At 51.1% G+C, this 17,479-nt stretch overlaps 5 protein-coding genes across 5 annotated transcripts; 2 read left to right on the top strand and 3 right to left on the bottom strand.

The window, feature by feature from the left end:
- Nucleotides 1–1,765: 1,765 nt before the first annotated feature.
- CC77DRAFT_1015737 (hypothetical protein) lies at nucleotides 1,766–3,684 on the bottom strand. The gene is made up of 2 exons (XM_018524082.1): nucleotides 2,467–3,684; nucleotides 1,766–2,419 (listed from the first exon to the last, which is right to left on the bottom strand). The coding sequence occupies exons 1-2, from the start codon at nucleotides 3,263–3,265 to the stop codon at nucleotides 2,007–2,009; spliced, it is 1,212 nt and encodes a 403-aa protein (XP_018391864.1). The 5' UTR covers nucleotides 3,266–3,684; the 3' UTR covers nucleotides 1,766–2,006.
- A 29-nt stretch (nucleotides 3,685–3,713) lies between these two features.
- Nucleotides 3,714–5,229, top strand: CC77DRAFT_48768 (hypothetical protein). The gene has a single exon (XM_018531884.1). The coding sequence runs from the start codon at nucleotides 4,142–4,144 to the stop codon at nucleotides 4,970–4,972; it is 831 nt and encodes a 276-aa protein (XP_018391863.1). The 5' UTR covers nucleotides 3,714–4,141; the 3' UTR covers nucleotides 4,973–5,229.
- A 1,074-nt stretch (nucleotides 5,230–6,303) lies between these two features.
- CC77DRAFT_1004390 (hypothetical protein) lies at nucleotides 6,304–7,374 on the top strand (the record flags this gene model as incomplete). Its single annotated transcript, XM_018523265.1, has 1 exon — nucleotides 6,304–7,374. The coding sequence occupies one exon, from the start codon at nucleotides 6,304–6,306 to the stop codon at nucleotides 7,372–7,374; it is 1,071 nt and encodes a 356-aa protein (XP_018391862.1).
- A 443-nt stretch (nucleotides 7,375–7,817) lies between these two features.
- CC77DRAFT_1004389 (hypothetical protein) lies at nucleotides 7,818–9,530 on the bottom strand (the record flags this gene model as incomplete). Its single annotated transcript, XM_018523264.1, has 3 exons — nucleotides 7,818–9,031; nucleotides 9,172–9,454; nucleotides 9,519–9,530. 3 exons carry the CDS (start codon nucleotides 9,528–9,530, stop codon nucleotides 7,818–7,820), a joined length of 1,509 nt encoding a protein of 502 aa, XP_018391861.1.
- A 1,417-nt stretch (nucleotides 9,531–10,947) lies between these two features.
- CC77DRAFT_924210 (MFS general substrate transporter) lies at nucleotides 10,948–12,750 on the bottom strand (the record flags this gene model as incomplete). The annotated part of the gene is made up of 2 exons (XM_018533793.1): nucleotides 10,948–12,435; nucleotides 12,502–12,750. 2 exons carry the CDS (start codon nucleotides 12,748–12,750, stop codon nucleotides 10,948–10,950), a joined length of 1,737 nt encoding a protein of 578 aa, XP_018391860.1.
- Between the last annotated feature and the right edge of the window lie 4,729 nt (nucleotides 12,751–17,479).

The raw sequence follows: 17,479 nt of genomic DNA, 5'->3' as shown, positions 1-17,479 counted from the left end.
CGGTTGAGACTTGCTGCAGCATCAGTCGAGCAGATCTATCTCAGTCGGTCCGACGGTATTGGCCAGGGCAATAGTGGTGCTGCAAACACGGTGTTGAGGCCGCGGAGGAGCCCGACTTCAGCGCCTGGCTCAACACGACGACCGCAGACCTGCTAAAGGCAGACATAATATCTCGTTACATTTGACAGTGCGAAGCCCTGGTATTCTCCCAGATGGTCCGCCGCCGAATGGCAGTGCCTCTCCACTTGCATTGTAGGGTTGCAGCCTGCGCCCTGTTGTTAGTTGAGGGAGAGATTGTCATGGTCGCGAGATTGATCATGAGACTTCGGGGTCAATTCACAGTAAGCATCGGAGTACTGCAAATTTGTCGAACCACTGCACGGCCCTTGTGAATACCAGGCAATTGAGCGATCAGCCCCTTAGTGCGGTCAAAGGTCGACAGCCAATGCATTGGGTCTTGATACAACTCAGGTCCGTTTTAAAAGCTGTAGAAGACACCCAGGATATCAGACCTTGTACTGTTCCGGACATGAGGGCCTGATGAGCTGCTGGATGCTTGTCGGGGTATTGGATCACAAAAAGGACATGAGAAAAGGGAGCCAAATGCCTACTGTTACGTCCTGTTGCCTTTGCCGTTGCCTTTGCTATCACCGAAAGCCAAACACACACAATCCTCGCTCCCCTGCCGCTACCTGTGGTCAGTCACCTTCATGTCTCTCGCTAATATTCGACCAACTCTCGCACCAAAACCATCTATTTTGATGTCTTTTGAACATGTAAAGGCTCTAATTTCTCCTACTTTCAGCTAATACGGGCAACGCGGTGAGGAATGGTCTACTAGTAAGTACATCTCTCTTTCTTTATCAAGCCGCCAGCGGGGCTCGAGGTTCGAATCGCCACCGGGTGGGTCTACCTTCCTCGGGATATAAAATGGAAGCCAATAGGTATCACAAGGCATTTTCCGGACTCAAGGTACGCTATATATTTCTTTCAAACTACAAGAGGTTCTAGGTAAATGAGAAGTGTGCCTTCGTCTGCTTCGGAGGAGTAGAGTACCACAGTATACTAGCTGTGTATTCGAACCTTTTTGCATCTTGTTTTACCATCTCCTCCTCCTCCTATTCTTCTTCTGCTTACGCTATCATCCCTTGTTGCTGCCATGTCCTTTGCCTAGCTTCGCGTAGAGCTAATACATACAATTCTGCATATAGACGGCCTTCCTATCAAGATTTCAACCACCCTGTTGCGCCTCCAAAGCGTCTAATGCTTCTTCTGCTAGCCTCATCATCGTTGTTATCTTCCTAGGCTGCGGTCACTTGTCGGGAAGTAGACCACAAGAGGCGCTGCCAACATCAAATCTCTTTCTCCTAGTATTTCCGTAGGCGTGGCGTGTATAGAGCGTGTATGTAGAGCATGTGCAACTACACTCAAAGGTCTCGAAGAGTAGGGAGCTGCTGTAACACAATTGTTGCCTTGTGTAGTTGCCTATTTACATTGCAGCATCTACATGCCGTAAATACCCGCTACATCTGCATCTCCTACATGCAAGAGCAGTTCTAGTCGTATGTACAAGCATGGCGCAGTCGTAGCATGTTTCGATGTCTCGGAGCTAGGACAACTTCTTGCGGGCCTCAACTTAGCAGCTAATACAATGAATCAAGACCAACCAGACACCTGGAAGATAGCAGTCTGTCGCGACATAGATTAAGCCGTATTACGCTTCAAGTCTTGAGTATATTTATACAAGCATCTGTGTATGAGCGTGAAGAAACATATCAAGTTATTATCAACGCATTTCAGTTCATGCCGAAGCCGCCTCTTCTTCTTGTTCTTGGAGCTAAATCTCGCACATCTAAAGAATAGAGATGCTTCATCCTATCCTTCTTGAGGACGCATGAAATGTCTATGTTACCACTTTACGCAATTTGCGAAGCTTCATGGCAATCAGCACATACGAATATCGGCAGAGATGTTCACGGAATAGAACTTTTATTTTAACGTCACATTCACACGTGTTTCCACCCAGTTTCAACGAGGACCTGCATTTCGTTGACAAGACAAAAGTCGCCGCGCTCCCAGCTGTTTGTCTCTGCAATCCATTTTCCTAGCCTCGTACGTACAATTCGTTCCTTGAACAGAGGAGTTGTGATCAGTCTTATGATACGACTCCACCATACTGACTGGAAGATTTGGAAGGGAGACAGTATGGCATCCGGCGAGTGTAGGGCATCGTACGAGGAACCGTTGTAACCGACTCTGACGTTGGAGTTGAGGAAGACGCCTTGAGTCAGGGAAAGAGGATTATCCGCGTGTATCAGGCAGCATTCAGATGCTTCGACGTGTGATGACGCGAGGGAATCGGGGATGCCACGAAAGCGTAGGGGAGGGCTCGCGACGAAGGGTTCGATGGGCATGGCAACTGGCGCTCGTTAGTAAAGTTGGGGTATGCGAGAAGAGGATCCTCACCCATTCCGTTCCAACAAGAGGCGACGGGTACTGGCGAATATCTTTCAGCTGCATGCCTTGAGATGTATGACCTGAAATAAGGCCAGGTTTGTATGACCGTCTCGTGGCCGCTCGAGTCTCGGAGTGCGAATGTATCGTAGAATTGCGGCGGCTTCTTGAAGTCGATCGAGCAGGCTGCCGCGTATTTTCCGCCGTTTGTATCCAACAATCTCAGAACATCTTGGGGTGTAAATACCACGTCGTTGAGAAACAGTATGGTATCGAAGTGCTCGCCTTCAGCCGTCAGACGTTCCAAGGGCTGGAAGACACGATTTCGTATGTTCGCTAGAAATGGTATACGCCGCTTGTAATCCCTCCCGTCCGGTGCCTTGACCCATCCATGTTCCGTCGGCTGCTGTGCAATCTCGTCCGCGTGTGATGTTTCGGACAGTTGTATCGACCTCCTGACTTGTAGGCCTTCCAGCACCGTGTCCAATTCTCCTAGCACAGCCTTGCTGTCATCATAGCTACCACTTTCGTATATCGATACGAACACGTTCTCAATGCCTAGTTCTTGTACCAATGCTACCAGCGCGTTGTTCCAATGTTCTCGGAGCAGTCGCGCATTGTTCCAGTGCTGGGAGGCTATGTATACGCGCTTCGTGTTGCGAGGTGGGGGCGGGGCAGTGGTTGTCGCTGTTTGGTATCTGTATAAGGAAAGGCAGTGTAGTGAGTCCAAAAGGACATAAAGAAGGACGAGTATGCGAAATGCAGAAGATCGTGGAAGTCGGCGGAAGGAGTATGACCTGTAATGACGCATTAGGAGACTATGTTTCTGCATAACTACAGTGCCATTGAGAAGAGGAGATTATGAATCTTGTGAAGGAGCGCAGAGAATAAAGGAGGCCGTGAAAGTAACAGAGCAAAAGGATGAGGCAGGTGCAACCTACTACGAAGTCATTCACGCTTCCATTTTGGAGCTCTTGATCTAGGCGTTGGCGCAGCAAACGTACCACTTCTTGGTACGAATTTAGTTTGCTGCTAAGACGGCATCTTGGTGGTAGTGTAGTAAAGCCGAGGTAGCCGTTTCGAAGAGGGCACAAGGTGAACCCTAGAATATACTTGGCATCTTGTTGGGCCAATCACATTTCTTCTCGTTCCGCAGACCTCCGTATGCGAGTGATTGCGCCAGATGGTCGCGACGAACAAGTGGAGTTGGCAATTTGTTTTGTGGCAGTGTGATGAGTTTGGTGATAGCGCAAGGGGTTGGACGAGCGTCTATGTCAGTGCCTCGTCACGTGGGTGTCGCACAGAGACCATCTGGGCAACTCCCTATCATGAACCTGAGCAGCATCACCAAGCCTATGAGGGCTGCGGAGACAAAAAGCAGCCTGAGTGATTGTCTAGGCGAATAAAATGACGACATCTGGAAATAGGAAGAGATGGGCAGGAGAAGACACAAATGATTGGTAGTAGGAGAAAAGATGTCCAGGTCGCTTCGACTCCTTTGAGGTACGTTACCATGGTACTCAATGTTAGTCGAGAACTCTGGTTGCAGTCCAAAATGCCATCGACCGAGACACATATATATAGGGCGCACTTCGTTACTCACCTCTTGTCTGACTACTACCTTCTATTCCTATTATTGTTATTATTAATACTAATTTTCAATCGCAAGATCTGAGCGCAACTTGGTATGAGCGCAGAACTGATTCGTCAGGCTGACAAGCGGAAACTATCCCCAGAGCAGCGTGTAGATATTGCCCGTACATCGCGAGTCAGAGATGAGTGCGAGGATGAGCAAAGAATCATGGCTAAGAGAAGAGTCGTGGAAGGAAGGCATATCGAAAGTGAGTTTCCTAGGCAAGACGACTGCACGGTTTGCTCATGGGCAAAATATCAAGCGTCGAACTGGATTACTTTCTCCCATCACGAACCACGACGCGATACCTTGTCCGAAAGCTTACCACCAGCTATGGTTATTCCAACAGGACCGAAAGCTTCCCATCGTGCCCCCTTCCGTTCGTCTTCTCCTATCAACGTCCACGCTCTCTTAACGCCGCATAACCGTGGTCTTTCCAACCACGAGGTCCGAGAGCTCACTGTGCTACAGACCCGAGTCGACAATGCTATAGCCGGCATTGGGCCATCGCTCCGAATTCTACTCAATATACCCAAGTCCATACAGTTGAACATACAACAAAAGCAAAGGGTTTATGATGCCCAAAAGGTCCTCGATATGGCTGTTCTCGAAAGTAAATTGCAGGGTCAGGGAGGAAGTGAAAGCGTTGTCAAAAAGACTCCTTCAACATCTACGTCTCAGTATGGTGGTCGAACGTGGTATGATAGCGATGGCTGGACAATTCTCACCCTGCCACCGCTAGATCTTGCCGAATCGATAGAGGGGTCTCTCATAGCGAGATCTATGTGGGTGGAGACTAACAGTCTGTTGGCACAGTTGAAGAGGGTACGGGTGAAGATCTCCTTTAGTGCCGCGGATCGCGAGACTCTGCGGATTGATACATGATCATGGAAAGGGGAGGATGCGATGGGCGAACATGCTCTAGGTTTGAGTAGGTCTGTGGCTCAAGACAGGGAAGAGGTCCACGTTACTGAAGAGGAGGATCACGCGGCTTTACAGACTTTGAGTATATAGTTTGGGTACCATCCCAAGTCGAATCAATCAGCGTTTTACCCGAATTTCTTTCCCCTTTGATATGTGCACACCCACATGGGTAACATTCAAGGATGCTACGTAAAGGGAAAGCTGAACGAGTGTAAATATGAAGGGTCTGCTGCTACTCAGATTGGCACGTACGCTGCAGTCTATGACAACAGCGCGTTGCTACCTGTTCGAGACCTGGTGTTTCCTTCCTTTCTCAGTTTTCTAAAGAGGATCTGAGATACCCCACAGCGATGTATCTTCAGGGAATTGCAGCTTATCGAGATGTGGCGGAAGCTCAAAGGACCTCAGCAGTGTTGCAGACTTCCGAGTAGTTTATGTTCATGTGCAGTTTTCTGTCACCCCTCATCTTGTCAAGCCTACAAAAAACAGAGCTTCCTAAGGGGTATGCGACTCTTGCTTCGATAGGGAGAGAACTGGAAAACTAGTGCAGCAGAATCGGAGCAGCAAGGCGACGGGGGTCGGGAGCGATGTTGGGATGTTCTTGGGCCTCGCTCAATGGAGATATCTTCGAACCAAGGAATACCTAGGTAGCTGTTCGTTGTGATTTTGTATGAGATGTGGTAAGCTGCCACTCGGGTTGGAAGTAATGACGTCACCATGGTTTGGCCTCGCGAACCATCGTACCCACTGCGATGTTGCAATCAATGGTTTTATCCAAAGAAAGTATAAGCAACATCACCGAATATCAGTACAATAGAAGCAGAGTTTGGTCGTCTGACAAGAAAGCTTGAAGAATAAGCCCGGACAAGAAAAGGCAAAATGCGGATATGCGGACGCGCACCTCACAGCGAAATGTCGCGATGCTCAACGTGGGGTTTCGACATGCCCACGCGTCACAGAAAGTCAACAATTGTAGTGTTGCGCACTTTGAGGAGGTTTGATTTTCCGATTCTCTCTCACCAAATAGGCTGCAGCTACGAGTTATGTCGTGTAAATTCCATAATCGATCTCCTCCTTCCCCCTGACATCTCTTTCCTGTTCCTGGTTCGCTAGCTTGGCTGTCGCGCGAACTGTATCAAGTGTACCCCTCGGGTTAGCTTTGTTACGCGTGTGTCTAACATGGCGCGTCGCGTCACGTCTTGGAGGAGGCAGAAGATTCTCAAACAACAAGAAGCCATTGTTCACAATAAACGTGTTCGTTTCGCTGCATACCGCAAGTCCAAATAAACCCAATGGCGGCTTCTTCTGTGAATTTTCCTCCATATGCGGCCGCTGTGCAGAAGATGGTAGGTAGCCCAGCAGTACGGAGTGGACGGGGAAAGGACAAGAAGCAGAGATTCAGGAAATCGAAAGTGGTTTTGCAACGCGAGAAGCTCGCAGGCCTCAGAGACAAATCAAACAGACGCGTCTGCTCAGAGGTACACGCAGTTTTATTACCAGTTGTGACGAAAGGTCCAAATGCGCGCCTTCCTGCAAACGCAAGGCAGCAGGGTAACAACAACACAACGCCTACTCGCATGCCAACGACCTCACTCACCTCACAACCTAACTGTCCAGTGATGCACCCACATATACTACCTCTTGAGCAACGGACGGCAGAGATACAGGCACTCCAGGAAACTATGCCGGATCGACAATGGGTTTGCACAGACGACATACATCCTCTACAACAGCTCTTAGACGCAAAGAGAGAGCGAAAAGTTACAAACGAAGCAGTGTCCAAGAAACAGACCACGGTGAAGAACAAGAGGAGGAAGCGGGGGAAGCGTCGTCAAGTCCGGCAAGGCGCTGCACAACCCGTCTTCATCAAGACCGAGTCCATTGACGACAGCCCAGACACAAGGCGCGACTCTGCCTACGGCAATGTGTTAGTTCAACTCAATGCATCGAGTTCTCCAAAACATCGAAGATGGACTGGGCCTAAGACAGACAGCATCATCGATATCGTCGCACTGTGCACCTATCCGGGACAGACTATTAAGCCGAGTTCGTTCAGTGGCCTCTTCACCCTCCAACGAAGAATCGATGCCGCCGTTAATGACCAAGGCCCTCTCAGAAACATCTTGCGCAACCTTCCACGCGACATCACCTTAACTGTCGAGCGAAAAGAAGCCATCTGGGTGGCACAAGGCAAGCTCAATAGGATAGTGGACGAACGACGACGTGGGCGCAGACTACAGAAACTCGACCGTTACCTTTCATCTGATCGCCGGATCCCAGTTGATCGCTACGTCCCGGGCGTCTCCTACAACCCCATCCCGCACATGCTGGCCATGAAGGTGTTATCAGAAGTAGTGGCATAGCAATGCGGAAATTAGTCCGTGGATTCCTCGTCGGATAGACTACGTTTGAGAAAGATGAGACACTGAGAAGCTGCGAATACTACACGACTGGTAGGGGGAGATCTGTGTTTGCGAATGCATTCACGACGGTGAATGAGTACAGTATGGGCCTCGCATCTCTTCGAACATGTCTGGCACCCGATCTTGGAGTGACTTAGATAGCAAGCTCGATATCCCAAGCAAAAGCATGATTCAGTTCCTGTATATTATAGCAATCGAGATTACACTAAGACTCTGTCGCGTTACAGAATACATAATCATCGGCACAAGCGCTGAGGGGCCGGCCACTCTACGAAGTGAGAATCCATTTGGGACAAGTTTGATGATAGTACAAGTCCAGAAAAGCTAGGCGATGAAAGAATGGGCACGTAGAAATGCCGCACTCAAGTAAATCGATGCACAAACTACCTCCTTGAGGACCTCACATCAAAGACGTCAACTTCGCGATCGTACGCGGGCAAGCTCTTCCTCCTCCTCCCCGATGCCAAACTAGCACTCCTCCTGCTGCCCTTTGAAGAAGCAAAGCCAAGTCCGCTATCCCTGCGACTCCCCGGCTGCTCGATGACTTCCACGATATCTTCTTCATGCTTGAGCTCACGAACGTCGTGGTCATCTGAGAGATGTTTAATGAGAGCCTTGACATCGCCGCAGACGGTGTCTGATTCAGCGTACTTGGAGCATATGACGCAGCAGTATTGGCCATCAGGACCATCACGGTGGCACTTGACGACAAAACGGTTTTGGACTTGGAAGGTTCGCTCCGTGTCACCAGCCCATTTGGATATCTCCCATGCTTTTCCTGGTGAAAGGTGAAGTGCGCCCTTGCAGTGCGGACAATATGGATCCCTGTCTGATGTTATGCTAGGTGATAGTTGTTGGGTGGGAGATCGCTGGAGGTCGTAGGCGTACACGCAGTATAGGTTGTTAGACCTGGACGCCAGGGTGGGGCCTCTCATCGAGGTGGCGTCAGTGATAGAGGGTTCTGGTTCGACGTTGTCACGCCATGTGAGTACCGTCGTGTTAACAGGGCTGCTGCTTCGCATATGTGAACTGCGGGACCGTGGTTCATGCTTCACCAGAGCTGTGGAAGTCGAGCTGGGAGCAGTAGTACCGGGTTGAAGAGTCAACGCACGAGATGGTGCATGGGACTGCACATGTGAAGGTGCATAAGACGGCGCATGAGAGGGCGCGTGGGATGCTGTCAGAGATTTCGCCCGAGATCGCGTGCGAGATGTTGCGTTGGATGGTGCTCGAGATAGTGCTCGAGAGGTATGGTGGGATGGTGCCTGAGATGGGGCACGGGAAGTATGGTGGGAGGGAGCGTGCGATGGTACATAAGACGTATGGTGAGAAGAGACGTGGGATGGCGCATTGTTTGGACTTGAGCGCGCCGTGAATGAATGCATCGACCGTGGTGTGAGTGGTCGTTCATCTTGTTGGCGTTCTTGCAAAGCAGCCAGTATCTCGACACACGTTGCAGCAGCTACTCTTGACGCTGTGTTGATGCTGGCCAGCTGATTTGCGATAGGCTCACCGGAGGTAGGTCCGTAGAGGAATGTCGTCACCAACACACTCTGAAGAGTGATGATTTGTGACTGAAGAGCTGTATGCGCAATCACTGTTACGTATCCTGTTAGCCCGCTGATCTAGATGGAGTTTCCGGAAATATAATGCGCGTTGTTCGAGATGCAGCAATGTTGTTGGGCGTAAGCCGCAAACCCATCTACCTGATCACGCCATAAGAAAGAGCAAGCTTACCATCACCCTCAGCAAACTCAACCCCAATGGTCTGGTACCCAATATCAAACTGCCGTGTGACTACCGCTTTGTCCGTAACGATTGCTTCGTCGCTACCAAGGCGTTCATCTTTCACGTACTCGATCCTCCTGGAGGCAGGGTAGCCTTTGCTGCGTAGATTCTGTTCATAGTCCCTTTGCTCCTTGACTGTGAGGGTTTCGTACAGATCTCTTGTAGCATCGAATACATCCAAGAGTGTGTCCACCAGAGCTTGCACAACATGCACAGGATCGACGGTAGGGTTCTGTATGGCATCAGTACATGTGAACACACGATATGCCGTTGCATACGGGCCGAATACAGCTTACAGCGATACTCATCATGAAACCTGCAGTTTATTTGTTCTCTCGTGATCCTGCTTTCCCAGATATAAGACCAGGCCAACCTGACTCGTAGCGAAAAGGAGAAAAGCGGTCCGGACTAGATAGCTTAAAAGGAACGTAGCTCTAGAGCCCGATTCTAGGCACCACAAGGGTTCTACTACCGACGCCCCACGCCTCACACTCAGACCCCTTCAATAAGCTCCGGAACGGATGCTTTCTCCACCCAAGCCCTACTCTTGTGAATTGCCTCATGCTTGATGATGGCTTGTACAGCTGGCACCGCGCCATTGGTGCCCCTCCGATGTTCTGATTGGAATACCGACGGCTACGGGCCGCGCCAGGAACGTACCCGCATGGAGCTTGACGTCATTGTCAGGTGTAGCGCCATTGGGACGAAGTGTGGGTGTGACATGCATACAGCCCGCGGGGTGGATGCGTCGCATTACTTCTCTGGGTCAGAGTGGGTATGATAAGAGCCGAATGCGGGTATAACGGGTTGTGTCATACTCAAACGGTCCATTGTAGGGTGGGTTTGCCCACAGCCTCGAAATCCCATTTTTCATCAAGGCCAAGCATCGTGGAAGCGGTCAGAGCGGCCGAACTATTGAAGTGACTGTATCGTGCATGTGCTTCGTCGCTGCATTGGAACACGCGCTTGAGGAATGCGGTGTCGGAACACGTCATCGGGTATTCAAGAAGCGCAGTGCGCGATCAGCTACGCGCTTCCCGCGACGACTGCTCGAGTGGTGCGAAGACGGGCCTTTTAGATCGGGGCTTTGTTTTGGGCGCCATCGTGTAATCTGGAGCGAAGGTAACTGTGTGACTATGGGTTGGGATCGTGGCGGCTCTCCACCATCGCTTTCGTTAGCGTGCCGCTAGTGCCTCCTGTCGCTCGTTGTCACATTATCGAGCTCAACCACCGGAAGTTTTAATATCCATGTGCTTCTCCATGTTGAGTGATACAGGGTTGGAGTAGTTACCAGGATGCAGGACATAGAAGCAAGGAGAATTTGCACGTCAGATTTGCTTACGATTTCACGTGGTACAGATACAGTCAGTTGACGCGTCAGAACAGACAGCTAGGTAGTGAGATTCTTGCTGTCTTATTGCACAATCAATCTGCATTTCAGTTCTGGATGTCAAATCTCCGAGACACTGTCGTGAAATCCCCGCTTCACCGTGATGTAGAGTCATGTTTGCCCAGCATCAAGCGGTGAGTCCAGAGTCGACAGCAACTCACCAGCTTGAATACACCGAGACCAAGCCCGGAAATCAGATCCGTCAAATCCAACGCTCTGGAACGGCTTACGAAGAAGCTAACCTTTGGCATCCAATCGTCATGGTGGGGTGTGCAACCAATGCTAATCGTATAACAAAAGCGAGCTTTTTCGTACGTTCTCAGGTCCCCCCTGCTTCACTCCTCGGCTATCTCAGGATCAGCACTCCTACTCTTACTATCCTCCAGACTCTTTTCTTTGATGAACCACGCGAAGATGGCGCTCCCAGCAACAAGGACGATACCCACGTACAACGCCGCCCTAGTAGCCTGTCCATAGCACTCCTTGACGATGCTCTTGAGTGCCGGATCCAGACCCTTGTAGTAAGCCAATCCAGCTCTGACACGCTCTGCAATCTCGGCCGCATCGTCACCCTGCAGCTTTTCTTGAAGAGATCTGCGAAGGGTCTGGTTAAACGCGGTTGCGCACATGGAGACACCAAAGACAGACCCGAGAGAACGGAACAGGTACGAACAAGCGGTGGCAACTGCTTGGTCGGTATGAGAGGCGTTTGCAATGAGCCCAATAAGGGTAGTCGTGACACCTATGCCGTTGCTGAAAGAGCATACACATGTTGCCACCACCATAGCCGGTAGGCTCTCCATGATGAGTCCAGCGAATAGGAGGATCAATGACAACCCGATCGTCAGATTTGTATAGGCTATTACGGTGATCCAGTAGTACTTTGCAGTACGTCGCATGTAGAAGCCGCTGAAGAGCGAGCCGCTAACACCAAGGATGATAGATGGAACAAGGAACAACCCGGCTTTCGAAGCACTGTAGTCGCCCATGACCTGCCAGTAGAGTGGTATGAAGAACAGTGCAGCCAGCCATCCTCCAAAGGAAAAGAAGTTGCAAAGATAGCATGCAAAGAGTGTCTTGTTGAGGATGATGCGGCCAGGAGCAAAGGGATGAGTCGCCACGTACTTTTCAACAAGCACGAAGACGATGAACAATGGCGTAGAAGCAAGACCGGCGATGGTAATAGGGTTGTTCCAGGACACGTTGGAGCCGCGATCGAGGCCGATAAGTAACCCAAAAACGGCAAAGATTAGGATCACTGCACCTAGAAAGTCAATCCTCTTCACCTTCTCTTTCCAATGCGACTGGTCTTGCTTGGGAAGCTCAAGCACGAGCGCCACAGCAATGAAGGCCATGGCACACATTGGGCCCTGGGCCAGGAACGCCCACCGCCAACCAATGCTATCTGCCAGCAATCCGCCGAGGGGCGCACCAGCAGAAGCACCGAAAGCATACACGAGGTTGACGTAGCCCTGCCATTGCCCTCGTTCCCTTAAGCTCACAATGTCGCTCAGCAGTATGCTTGTACACACACTCATGCCGCCACCACCTATGCCAGCGAAAGCTCTTGCAGCAACGAGCTCACCAATGTTTCTCGCAAGACCACAGCCCACGCTCCCGATCCCAAAGATCAGGTACGCAGATAGCAAACATTGCTTTCTACCAAATATATCCGAGAGCTTCCCATAGAGAGGCTGGAAAGCGGATAGCGTAAGGAAGTAGCCTGTGGCGATCCAGGATGTAGAGGACAGAGCGTGCAGGTCGGTTCCGATAGTGCCATATGTCGTTATAACGAGGGTTTGGTCGGCCGATGAGAGGAAGACCTTTTTTTGCTGATCAGCTTCGAGTATTTGCAAATTTCAGCTACGAGACAGGCATAGAAAGCTTACTCCGATTGCTATTGCTGGAAAGATATATTTCATCCGCTTTCTGACTTCCGGCAGGCCCTGGTGTTTGAACGCATCGCCATGGCTGACCTGTCGCTCAACATCCCCTCCATCTTCAGCATGTACGCCTTCCGGTGCGATGCCAGTTTGTACATCGATCACCTGCGCGTCGACTGTGGGCTTTGGCAGAAGTGGTGAGGTTTCGCTGACCGGTTCGACAGGTCGATCCTTGTGCGGAATATCTGAGGTCATGATGGCGGGGTTAGGGTTGTGCATGCAACGTCGGACCGTTGAAAGCTTGAACTTTCAAGATATAGAGTCGCGAAGAGCCAAATTATGACTCACATTCAGGAATCTCCATAGCGACATGTTGTCATGGCAATAATTTATAGGCTTCACGCATAGCTGCTATGATAGCTATTCAGCCGCGTTATGTCCGTGAGTGGGGCTGGATAAGATAAGCAGGTCGTTTCAATAAGTCACGGGACGTCGCGTTATCGTGAACGCGTTATGTGAACATGCAAGAATTGATTGTAACGCGAGTGAGAACGTTATTGTAACACAATGGACTACACTAGTTATGCGACATCCGCAAATCAGACGATGCCTGAAAAAAGGCAACGAGGTATTATGTGCACACTTCATGAAAGACGATCATCATTAGACGCCGCAGAATCGTTGCGCTTCCATTCGGAAAGACTAAGCAGGTTGATATTTCCGCAACTGTAACAGCGTTAGCAAATGTTTCCTTTCCGCACAAAGGGAGTAACTTACGTCTAGACTGAGGTACTTGCTCGTCATCTTACCCTGATCCCGCATAACGCCCACCAGTGTCTCACTCTCCTGGAAGAAGCCTGCCTTCAAGGAGATGACAATAAATTGCATACCCGGACTAGCATGTTCGCGGACGTACTTCGCAACCCGACTAACATTGACGTTATCCAGTGCAGCGTCCACCTCGTCGAGGACAAAGAATGGCGAAGGTTGATAGCTGTGGATCGCAAACAGCAGAGCCAATGCAGCGATGGTCTTCTCACCACCTGACAAATGCTCCATGTCACGGAAACGCTTGAGCGGCGGCATGGCGTGGTATTTGAGACCTGCTAGATACGGCTCTGTGCTGTCTTCCATGTCGAGGTAGGCCTGCCCTCCGAGCGGGAACTGTGGCGATTTGGTCAGATCCTTGTAGGTGCCGCCGATATTCTCGGAAATGTGGTTGAATGCCTTCATAAACAGATCGTAGCGTTTCGTCTTGACTTCCTCGAACGCCTTCTTTGCAGCCGCTGCGCGCTTGCGTGTCTCGGCGAACGCCTCATCTATAGCCTTCAGACGCGTTTCTGTTGCAGCGAGACGCTCGGCGGCGCGCATGTTGGGTGTAGCCTTGTTGATATCGGTCTCGAGGTTTGCAATCACGTCAGTCAACTTGGATTCAGCAGCCTTGAGCTTCTGGGATTGTACACGGTCATCTTGTTCGTCCTCCTACATGATATCAGCAAGGTCTCAGCTAAAAGTCAGCTTCAGTACTCACAGTTTCGAGTATCTCGACGATTTCTGTCTTCAACTCTTCGTCTAGCTCGTCAAAGTCGACGTCGATACCGTAGTCATCCACTTCTGCAGGCTGTATTTGGGTCGAATCAGGATCCTCGTCAACGTCCATAGCATCGGCGTCCGGTCGCGGCATGTCGGTCATCGGTAGCGACGTCAGTGGCTTTGAGTCTTCTGTAAGCGGAATCTTGATCTCGTTCACTCGACACTCCTTAAGAACGTTGTAGCGGTTCGTCGCGCTCGATTTGATCTTTGCATCTTCTTCGTCGACCTCCTTCAGCACGTTCTTGACCTTTTCGTTGCGCTGGTCCAGGGTGCGTCGTGCCTCCTTGACAGCCGCAACTCGTTCAGCCAACTTCTGCTCTAAACGGGTTCGCTGGTCCTGTAGCGTTTCCAACTCGGCCTGGAGAACGTCTCGGGCACTTTGCAGCTCTTCTCGCTTAGCTTCGAGCTCAGTGATATCGGCAGTCTTGCGCTTGATCTCCTCCTCTGCTTGCTTGAGGCGCTCTTCAACACCTCTGTGGGATGAGTCAACCTGCTTCATTAGATATTGAAGCCTGCTACGCTGCTTGCTAAACTCGAGACGCTTCTCAGCTGCTTCTTGCTGGACCGTACCCTGTTGGGCTTCGTAGTCGCGTATAGACTCGTAACCGAGCCGTTGGCAGAATGCGGCGAATACCTGATCATTGACCTGGTTCACTGAGTCTTGGTAGCTCTCGAGTTCTGCCTCTCGGTTCTGTAACCGTTGTGCCTGCTTTTCGTAATTGGGACGAACTCCCTTCAGCTCGCTCTTGTGATGCGCCAGCTCCTTCTTCAAGCTCTCGATATTACGTCCAAGCGCTCGGGCTTCCTCTTTTGCTCGGGTGATTTGCTCCTCCAAGTCTAGTAGCTCGACCTGGAGAGCTTGTTCTTGGGTATACTGTCGGTCCTGCTTGGGAAGGGCACGAAGCTCCTCTTCGTATCTGTTTTTCTTGTCTAGCAGGGCCTGGTAAGATCGCTCGTCCCATTGTTGTTCGCTAGAATCGTCATCGCGGTCAAGCTCACCACCTGTCTGTGTTCCACCCTTACCAATGACACGTCCATCCAGGGTGACCGCTTTGACCTCGATGCGCCTTTGATATCTGAGTTCTTTCGCGAGCTTCTCCGTATTACAGATCATGGTGTTACCGCAGGCGGCAGTCATTGCTCGCTCATGCTTGGGCTCGTAGTTGATACAGTCTATGGCAAGTCGCATGCCTTCGTGCATACCCTTCAGTTGAGGGTCTACTGCCTGGATCTGGATAGAGTCCAATGGGTTGAAAGACATGACTCCAATGCGTTCTGCCTTGAGGTACTCGATACAAGATTTGGCAGTAGCTTCCGTGTCGACAATGACGGTATCCATCTGGTGTCCGAGCACGCGACCGATGGCCTTGCGATACTTTTGCATCTTTGGCGTGATGAGATCCTTGTAACGACCGTGTACTTTCTCGGATCCGAAGCGAGTTTTCAAGCGATCAATGGTCCTGCGGGCCTCTTGCTGCTTCCTTGACTCTCGACGGCTACCTTCTACAATACTAAGCTGCTTCAGAACCTCTTGTAGCAACTGATTCTTCTCGTAGTACTGCATCTCGATCTGCTTTCGGTCGGCCTGAAGCCTGTCAAGTTCCTGCTGTTTGGCAGCTCTTGCACTTTCGAGATCCCTGATCTGTGTCTTGGAGGCTTGCTGGCGTTCCTCGAGCTTACTGATGTCTGCATTCAGCTTTTCAATAGCTTTTTCATGGCTGTCGACGCTCTGCTGAAGATTCTTGACTTGATCCCTGTCCGTCTCGACCTCTCGCTTGAGCTTGTCTATCTGCATCTGATCTCCGTGTGTCCGCTTCGTAACGTCGCTGCGCAGTCGACCGTACTCTTGGAGATCCTGCTCGGAAAGCTCACGACCTTGATTCTGAGCAGCAGCCTTGAAGTCATCCTCCCACTTCTTCTCGGCCTTTTGCACCAGATCAAGATCCTTCTGGCACTTTTCGACTGCCTTCTTTTCTGCGTCGCGCTTCTTTCGGAGTTCGTCAAGTCTGCTCTCGTACTTTCGGCGCGTCTCGTTGGACAGTCGGATCTTCTCTTCGATGGGTGCGAGCTCGTTGGAGGCATCTTCAATCTCCTTCTCCTTAGCTTTGGTGTTGCGGTCCGTCTTGGTAAGATCTCGCCTGATCTTAGCCTCGGCCTGCCTTTCCGCCTCGTGTCTCTGGTGGTACTTTTCGACGCTGCGCTTGTGCTCTTTGAGCTCCTCTTGATGACTGGCAATCTTGTTCCGCGCCTTCTCCATAACCTGCTGGTCTAGGTAGAGCTTCCAAAGATTCTTGGTGACAATAGCTTCATCGCGCTCGGCGAGCTTCTTCTCGTATTCGTCGGCTTCGGCTTTTTGTTCCTGGTATGTCTTGAGTTCTCCGTTGATACCGCGACGCTCGTGCAGATGTTTCGCGTTGTCCTCGGTGGCGGCCTCTGACTCTTCTTTCAGGCGATCGTACTCGGCCTTCTGCTCCAGACTGCCGGAAATGCGCTCGACTTGCAGTGTGAGCTGTTCTGGTGCTGTCGTCGCCAATTTCTCGACGTCACCCTGGAAGACGAGGAAGTTCCTCGCCTTGACCAAAATGCTGTGCTCCTCAAGCGCCTCGCCGTACTGTTTCTGAGTGACGACCCGGTTGTTAATGCGGTACTCGCTTGAGCCAGAGCTCGTAATGGTACGCTGCCACTCGTGTGTCTGCTCAGCATCATCTTCAAAGACGGCCTTGACCCAGGCGTTCTGTGGGTCGTTGCGCTGGGTGCTGGCTTGCGAATCGCCGTTCTCCTGTGAGTCGCCATTGGAATTACCATTCGCATCGCCGCCCGCATCGCCGTCGGCTTCAGTTACGGTGCCATCGGCATTGATCCTAGCTTCTTGGATGATCCTGCCACGGTAGACCATGTCTTTCAACTTCTCGGATCGTAGATGGGACGACCTGACTCCCAGGACGAAGGAGATGGCGTCCATGCTATTCGACTTTCCGGATCCATTGGGGCCGATGATGGATGTAAAGTACGAGTCGCCGAAGAGGAGGGTATGGCGTCCGCGGTAGGACTTGAAGTCTGCGCATGTTCAGTGAGTGCAAACAATTGCGCGTCTGGGTACCTACTGTATATCTCGAGCCGCACCAGCTTTCCCATGATGGCGGTCGAGTTGCGCGACACCTATACGGCGAATGCGCTGTGGTGAAGTGGTGTTGGGCGGGTTGGTGGTCGCGGGGTGGGCCTGCCCGTCCTTCTCGTCGTGTTGGAGCGCGTCCACAGACGCGTTGAGCCTTGGGCCCAAAGCGTGCTAGTGCCGATATGCACTGGCATGTGGGCCGCGGTGACGAAACCATGGCCGATACGCAGGCAGGGGAGCTGACCACACCGACTTGGTCCTATACACAACATTTCC

This window comes from Alternaria alternata, assembly GCF_001642055.1.
Source record: "Alternaria alternata strain SRC1lrK2f unplaced genomic scaffold CC77scaffold_1, whole genome shotgun sequence".
NCBI lineage: Eukaryota > Fungi > Ascomycota > Dothideomycetes > Pleosporales > Pleosporaceae > Alternaria > Alternaria alternata.
Note: the sequence above shows the minus strand (reverse complement) of the source record. Positions and strands in the feature narration are given on the sequence as shown.